At 40.0% G+C, this 8,108-nt stretch overlaps 1 protein-coding gene across 1 annotated transcript in view; it reads left to right on the plus strand.

Annotated features, from left to right (window-relative positions):
- The first annotated feature begins 281 nt into the window (after positions 1–281).
- The window catches only part of MTRF1 (mitochondrial translational release factor 1), a 10,306-nt gene continuing 2,479 nt past the window's right edge, over positions 282–8,108 (plus strand). The window contains exons 1-7 of the mRNA XM_010134746.1: positions 282–734; positions 2,722–2,813; positions 3,661–3,742; positions 3,969–4,076; positions 4,168–4,340; positions 5,487–5,604; positions 6,552–6,688. Coding sequence (XP_010133048.1) covers positions 299–734; positions 2,722–2,813; positions 3,661–3,742; positions 3,969–4,076; positions 4,168–4,340; positions 5,487–5,604; positions 6,552–6,688 — 1,146 coding nt within the window. The 5' untranslated portion in view covers positions 282–298. The remainder of the gene's footprint in view (positions 735–2,721; positions 2,814–3,660; positions 3,743–3,968; positions 4,077–4,167; positions 4,341–5,486; positions 5,605–6,551; positions 6,689–8,108) is intronic.

The raw sequence follows: 8,108 nt of genomic DNA on the forward strand, positions 1-8,108 counted from the left end.
GTTTGAGGAGGTGAGGGAAGAGACCTTTTCCAACCTGCACTTACTACAGTGGTGCTGATAAGAGTTTCTAGTTTAAACCAGGACTAAAACAGAAATAGTTCTGTCCATGACAGTTGCATTCGTGTTGGTGTAATCAAGAACAGGATTTGGGCTTGATACAGTTCTTGTGTTTGTTTGGTTATGGGTTTTGGGGGTTTGTTTGTTTGTTTTTGACAGAATATTCTCTTTTTCTAAATAATAATACTGGTCCATGTACTGTCTACATTTCATTTCAGGTGGTGGAAAAATAAGAAACAAAATGAAACCTTTCCAAAGTGTTTGCCTTTTCAAGCACCTGCTTGCCAATTGCTACTGTCACAGTCAGCTTCACAGCTGTCTTATCCCTTCTGCTGCAAAGAAGATAGGTTATGTGGTGGGACTGCACAACTGTGGATTTTGGAGACCAAGGTCTTTATTGGACACAGCTAGATTCACTCCGTCTTTTAACAGTTGGCATAGGAAAAACCATTGGGATTCTCGAGCACTCTGGAAGCATGAGGCTGTGCAGAAATATCTAGAGACTCTAAGCAAGGAATACCAGCAGGTTAGTCATCTGTTAAATGCTGACTCAATAAATGACTTTGAGCAAAGAACCCTCAGGAGAAGGTGTGCTGATCTGTCTCCCATTGCTGCTGCATTTCAAGAAATCAGAGGGGCTGAAAAAGAAGTTCAGGAGTTGGAAGCCATGTGCAAAGGTAAGGAGAGCACATCTACTTACTTGTTTCAAAACAGTTGCTTTGCTTTAAGTAAATTTTATTGCCCACCCTTTGAGGAAGGCTTTTAGATGTTATATCAGCCCTGCAACACTCGCTGGTCTTGCTTTCTCCTGGGAGCTTGTGCACTGCTAGAACTTCCTGCATCCAGCCACATCCCTCCATTTTTCGTCTCATTCACTTCTGTGTGAGGTCTTAATTGGCCATTATTTGAGAAAAAAACATTCCTAGACATGTGAGGAAAGCACAGTAGGAAAGCTACCTCGATAGGCATTGGGCCGAAAGAGGGAAACATCGGCCTGAAGAGAATGGGGCTTACGTTAAGGGAAGTGAGGGAAAAGTGAAGGGCAGGAGAAATGGGTAGCCAGTAGTGTAAATGGAGGAGGGTGGAAGTTCATGTTGCTTTTCAGAGAGAGAACGAAGGGATGTTGATAAAACAGTAAAAGCCATATTGAAATAAAGCTGGTAAAAAGCTAACTTGTTTAGAAAGGTGAAAAACATTAGTATTCTTTAGGTTTAGAAATAAAGAGATGTGTATGCTTTTGGAAAAAATAATGGATATTGAAAATGTTTCAATCCCCAGCCCTTTCAAGTTCTCTTCACTGGAGAAAGAGGAAAAGAAGAGAAGATGAGGAGGGACAAAAATTTAAGGCTAGAAAATAAATGTTCTTGGGAGAATTAGAAACTTTTAAGAAAACACTGGAAAATTCACACTTCAACTTAAAAAGGCGATTTTTGGAGCAAGTAAATATAATGAAGAGTAGTTCCATAAATTATGATGTGGATGAATGAAATGGGTTCTAGTTTAAAGAAGGGAAAATAAAAGAATGGAAGAAAATTACAGCCAAGAAGTTAGTGAAATGGAGCCAAATTATTCTGTCTGTACTGTTTATTTTGTGGCCAAGGTAAAAACCGGATGTTCTCTTCATTTCCCCACTCTTTGTTTTCCATTTCCCTCCCTAACCGATCCTCTTCTCTGTAGTACGTGAATTCCTCACAATTGCTACAGGAATTTATATTTGCAAAACTCAGTGAAGCATAAAAATAGTATGTCCTGGTTCGCCACTGATGATGTGAGTCATGGGGTAGATTAAGTGAATTCTTAAAGATCAGGTTTGCAGGGAGGTGGGAATGGGACACCAATCTTTTGAACCTTAGGCATGTTGGTGACCACCAGACCGTTTTTTCATCTCTGCTGACAGGAGTTAATGTGATACTCTTTATCTAGCTAATCAATAATGATGACTTTGGACCAGCAGAAGCCTTTGATTCAGTACCAGCTTTGGGTTGTAGTTGTGACATACTGGTAGGGAAATTTATACAGTTCTTGCCTTATGTACGGAGTTTTCAGGTTCAAGTGTTGATCCGACATCTTTTATTTAAGGACAAAATCCCCAGAGCATAAATTAAGAACTGCAGGAGACAGAAGGCTAGAAACCTCGTTATTATCATCATACCATGGTTTGTAGTGTTCACCTTAATGTTGCCGACAAATGGTTGAATATGTGGGTGTTTCTGGGCAAGTCTAGAAACAAAAAATTTTGTTGCATGAAAAATTGTAATAAGGGAAACTGAGGCACAAAAACACGTGCAGGCATGGTTTTGACGTATTTTGTCAAATCCATTTGTGTATTTACCCCTGAACTGTCATGTCAATCTGTGTGACATCAGTGTACTGAGCGTGAGTAACTGTCAGGTGGGACTGGCATCTGTTTGATGCAGACTTTGAGCCATAAGGTGAGGATTGAGAGGTAAGATATTTGCTGTTCTTCCCAGCGCACCTGAAAAATACGATCATTTAGTTAGCAAAGTAATCCTGGCTTGGGCTGCTCTTATTTGGTATTTCTCGCTGGCAAAATGCAACAGCAAGCTTTTCTGTGCTGCAGTGCACATCTTTGGACGTCTGTATTACGATTTGCTCTAAGCTGGGTGAGATTGGCTAACATCTATTCCTGTTGTTGGAGTTCAGAGCTAGGCAGTCGAGATGAGAAACAACTTCTAGAGCTTGCCTTAGAAGAGAAGGAGACCCTGGATAAAAAAATCAACATGTTGTGCAGAAAGGTGAGCCTGAGGTTAAATTTTACGGCTTTGTAAATAAAGATGTCAGAAAAACGTTCCTTTGTGATCTTACCAATAGACTCTGACACTTGTGTTTAATGAAACAGAAGTCCAGCTTCTGTACTCTCCCTGAAAAGAAGTGGCAACATTAATTACTCATAAGCTTCTTACTGACAATCGTGTCTTAGAAGCTTATTATTTCAGTCATTTTTGCTTGCTTGCACGTCTGTCTGCAGATGCTAAAGGGGATTGAAAAAATCGTAAGTCTGTGCTATTGACACCTGACATGACATCCTAGTAACTGTTTGTGGCAGCAGATCATGCATTCTTGAAAGATATCTGATTGGAACTTGCAGTCTTTCATTTTCTTTTCAGCTGACAGCACCCCATGAGTGGGGAAATTAATTATAAACAGAAAAGTTGGAACGATTCAGTGAAGAGCTCAACGTCTGGATCTCATTTCTACATTCAGATTGAAATAATATGAAATGGGACTTCCTGAAAAATAAGATTAATATAAAATTGGCTAGGTTATAGCTAATAACTTTGCGTTCATAGGTAGTTGGGGCTGGAGTGGGTGACTTGGCATGTGACTTTACAGCGTCTAATTTGTAGCTAGCTTTCCTGTGGATGCACTGGCTTATCCCATTTCCATACTGACTGCACTGAGTTGCAATGTCCATTGGACAGTTTTTAGTTCTGCTTAATAATTTGCCCAAAGAAATCAGTAGTTGTGTGCACTCAAGCTGTGGCAATTGTGAAGGCTGGGTGTAAATTTGATTAAGAAGAGATAGAGAGCCATGAAAGAGGTAATGACATTCTTTTCTTTTTTTTTTTCCCTCCCTTTCAGCTTTTCCATCTTCTAGTGCCAAAGGAAAAATATGATAGAAGTCATGTCATATTAGAAGTGACAGCTGGCAGAACAACTGGAGGTCAGCAAAGTCCCCGCAGTAAAGATTACTTGAAACCTCCATTCACCCTTATTAAGCCTCTTATGGGTTATTCTTAATGCCTTTTTATACTTTAATGGTATAAAGCAATACTTTCTAAAGAAGAGTGTTAATCTAATGACTGTGGTTAGAGTTGCAGCTAAATGTGAAAACTGTTGGATGCCATTTTGTGAACTGCTATTTATATTGTAGCCCTTTATATTTTTAGGAGACATCTGCCAACAGTTCACTAAAGAAATGTTTGAGATGTACCAGAACTATGCGGATTATAAACGTTGGACCTTTGACATTGTGAACTATACACCGGCCGAGATAGGTACAGTAGTTCTGCAGACATTCCACCAAGACAATGGAATTAAAGGCAGTGTTTCTGTGCTATATTTGTCACCCATTGTTTGTCTCTCTAGGTGGATTGCATCATGCTGCTGCTCATATTTCGGGAGATGATGTCTACAGGCATCTGAAATATGAAGGAGGTACTCATCGAGTCCAGCGAATCCCTGAGATGGGCCTGTCATCGAGAATGCAGCGTATTCACACAGGGACAATGTCAGTTATTGTCCTCCCTCAGCCAGAGGAGGTAAATGAACTGTTATTCAGGGTGTAAGAGGGTGTGTCCCTGCTCACCTTTTTTGGCACTGGAGTAGGTGTTACTTAAAACCACGTTACTGTTACTGTTTGGGGATTTTATTGATTGTGCAAGACTCAGCAAGTGAACCTCAAGTTCTCTGACTTGTGAAGTTGCCAGTCCTTGGCTCTGTACCTCACGTGTTTAAATGGGTCATTAGAAGCAACTTTGCAGAGATGTGCTGTTGCCTGAAATGGCATGTAAATCAGTGATTGTTTCAATGAGTCTTCCAGCCCCAGTGCTCATAAAGGTGACTGCTACGAGTAAACCATTTTAAATTATGTAATTTATTAAGACAGGGAATATCTCTAAGAAAATATGCAGTGTTGCATATTAATGTGACTCTGCAGGTCCTTTGGATTTTTTTTTTGTTTCGTTTAAACAATTGGTGTCCTTCTTTGTTAAACCAAGGACAGTCTGCTTTGAATCTGAATGAGTGAGTGTGTTGGCTAGTCTTTCTGAATTCTCGCTGATACTGACAGTTCTCACTTAAACCAGCAATTCACACGCAAAATAAACAAAACCAGGTCCTGTAGGCTTTCCCTGCACTTTCTCTTGCTTCCTTGTAATGCTTTCCTTGCAACACTGATCAGATCGGAATGTTCCTTTCCCATCCACTGAGCTCAAACTATGCTGCAGGTTATCATGGACTCGTATTTCCTGCAATCCTTACTTGGATCTGGATACGCACATTTTTTCCTCAGTTAGATGTTTTTAAACACTGTTGCAAGAATCATTTAGGCTTGATTCATGAACAAGATCCTTGCCCTGCTGTTTAGAAGTAGGTTTTGGTTATTTGCTTATTTCTTAATCTCCCTGGCAAAGCCAGCAGTTTTACAAAAAGTTTTTGATTTGGTTTTGTTTCACACGCACCTTGTTTTGTGAAGGACCTGGAGTGAGAGTCTGAAAAAGAATAAGTGAAATACTCAAAGCATCACTTGCTTTGCAGAGATGTTTGGTTCTGCATTATTTTGAAGTATAACGATATGTGTTACTCAGGAACAATTGTAAATGAGAAGTCATTCTTTTTTACACTGTGTCATGGACATTCAGGTTTTTTTATAATGAGTGGAAAGTAGTAATTTTCTTTGTTTCTAGGTTGATGTTAAAGTGGATCCCAAAGATTTGCGTATAGATACATTCAGGGCAAAAGGAGCAGGAGGGCAACATGTTAACAAAACTGATAGTGCTGTAAGGATCGTACACCTTCCCACAGGTAAGTCTGCCTCTGTATCGTACTTCCAATCACCCTGCGTCTGTATCCTGAAGAGAAAGACTGTGATCCCCCAAATTGTCTCGTAGAGCGAGTTTGCAGCATTGGCCCTTCTACAAAGAAAAGACATAGCTCCTTTGGTTCTGCCCCTCTTCTAGCAGCGCAGTGTGCGGGAAAAGGGATATGAGTACCAGTGGCACAATGGTCAGCAAGTTGCTATTATGCCAGTTTTGTCTTCAGAGGGAGTGTTTAATGAATACACTGTCTTTGAAGGATGAGGGAAGAGATGGAGGGTGACATGGATGGGATGGAAAATGGAAATGATTTGTGCTGAATGCTCTGTACCTTCAGGGATAATGGCCATTTGCAACCAAGGGTGGGTGCACTTGGTCTGGCTTTAACCTGCATAGTTACGTGACTGAGAAAAAAGCAGGCCTGAAGGTTCTTATTCAACACTAGATACTGCTATTACGTGTCGAAAATACATACTCAAGGGGGAAGGTAGCGTATAGACTGGACTACTCCGTTTGTCTCAGCATTCGTTTTTATTGAAATTCAGTGGGCTTCTATCTGTCCAGATGCAGAATCTCTTCAGACACAGGAAATTCCAAGAGTAACCTGAAAACAGCTGTTTCCTATATGCCTTTTTATTTCAGAAATCGAATGAGAAGTAAAAACAAGTACTAAATTTCTTTTAAAGAGTTTAATTTAATTTCATTTTATTATTCATAATTAAGTCCAAGTCTCGCCAGTTTTGTTTAGACACTCTTCTCTGCTAGAATAATGAATTTTCCAGTCTCCAAGAGCTTAACAAAGGACTTTAAAAACTTGTGTTACACTGTTTTAAAGATGTTTCTGAAGACTGCAAATTACATTTTTAACGTGATAACTTGTTTGCTCTTTGTTATAATGGGCTTTTGATCCGAGCTCTCTTGAATCCCTCTGTAAAGGACTAGCAGTCGAGTGCCAGCAGGAGCGATCACAGCAGATAAACAAAGGGCGAGCTCTGCAGACACTGAGAGCTAAGCTGTACCAGCAGATCATTGAAAAACAACTAAGTCAAGAGCACTGTGCCAGGAAACTGCAGGTGAGAACATGTGATTGATTGCTGAAATTTGGAGAGGGTGCCGTGTTGTAGATTTGTTTCTGATCTTGAGTGACAGTGACAGAGCAAGTGAGTGTGTGTGTCTAACCAGGTGTGCTTACCAAGGAGAATCTTGTGTTTTAAACGGGTAAGTTTGTTTGTTACTTAACCCGGTTCAATGTGATTGTAGACTTCTCAGGCAAGGAAAAAGAGACGTCAACTGTGGCTGAAAAGAAAAAGAGTCAAAAGATGAGCTGGAGTTAGTCAAAAGGCAACACTCAGCATCACCGCATCCCCCTATTAAGGCCAGAGTTACACAAATAGAACACCCGTAAAAAGTTATTTTCCATGAAAACCAGGACCAGAAGTACCCAAAGTTAACTGTTAAAACCTGTTTCTAAACCAGAGTATTTGCTAAGAGCATACAGAGTTTTTGAAAGAAACAAGCATAGGAACAGTCCTGCCACTATGCAGTTATTGGATATGGTTTAGGTAACCTTTCAAGGAAGAGGCAGCTTCCGTAAGAGTTACCTCAGGTTATGCTGCAGACTCTTCTTTTGACGTGTGCTATGATCCTCTTCCCTTTCTTTGACTATTTTCCCATTTGTGATGCAAACTTCAACAGTGATGGACAGGAACAGAAATACTTCAGAACGGCAGAATTATTCAGTACTCCACAGTTCCCAGCTTAGCTATCGAATCACTGATTTCAGGTTGCATTTAAGTGTATTGTTCCTACGCATTGTTAACCCAGTCAAGCGATCAGTGTTTATCTTTTGTTCTTAGTTTAGCCTGAGAACCTTCAAAGCTGCATAAAGGGCTTAGGTGCACATTTATATGAATACTGCAGAAAATAGGCAAAAGTAAATTACTTTTTCTCATGTTTCAGAATTTATTAAATAAATTCCTTGTTTTGAAATACACCCTTTGGGCGCAGGTGAGATTTTTAAACAAGTGCATTTAAGCAGCCACACATTTCTCTAAGCAGTTTTTAACACTTAATTCTCCTTTTTAATAAAGCATTTAACAAGCAGTTTTTAAGAGTTAATTCTCCCTTCTAATAAAGCATTTAACCACTCTGCAGTGCTACTTTTGAGTTTCTGCGAGAACTTTCCTTACGGCTTGCATTCTTGCACTTGACCACTAGAGGACTACTCTTCGTGCGCTTAACTTATTTCTCTTTCAGTGCTAATTTCCGACAGCCAAAGGTACGTGAAACTGCTTTGCAGCACACGTTGACTGTGCTGCTTCCGTTATTTGTGGTGCCTACTTCTGATATTTTTGTGTGAGCTACAACCTTCCAAAAAAGAAAAACACTCTTACATCTTTGAAGTAAGGACTCGTAGGGATATACCTCTTGCCTTAAATGACCTTTGAGGGTGATGTATTTCTTCCAGCTACAGAGCTGGAACAGAAACGATCG

This window comes from Buceros rhinoceros, unplaced genomic scaffold, assembly GCF_000710305.1.
Source record: "Buceros rhinoceros silvestris isolate BGI_N320 unplaced genomic scaffold, ASM71030v1 scaffold30010, whole genome shotgun sequence".
Lineage (NCBI taxonomy): Eukaryota > Metazoa > Chordata > Aves > Bucerotiformes > Bucerotidae > Buceros > Buceros rhinoceros.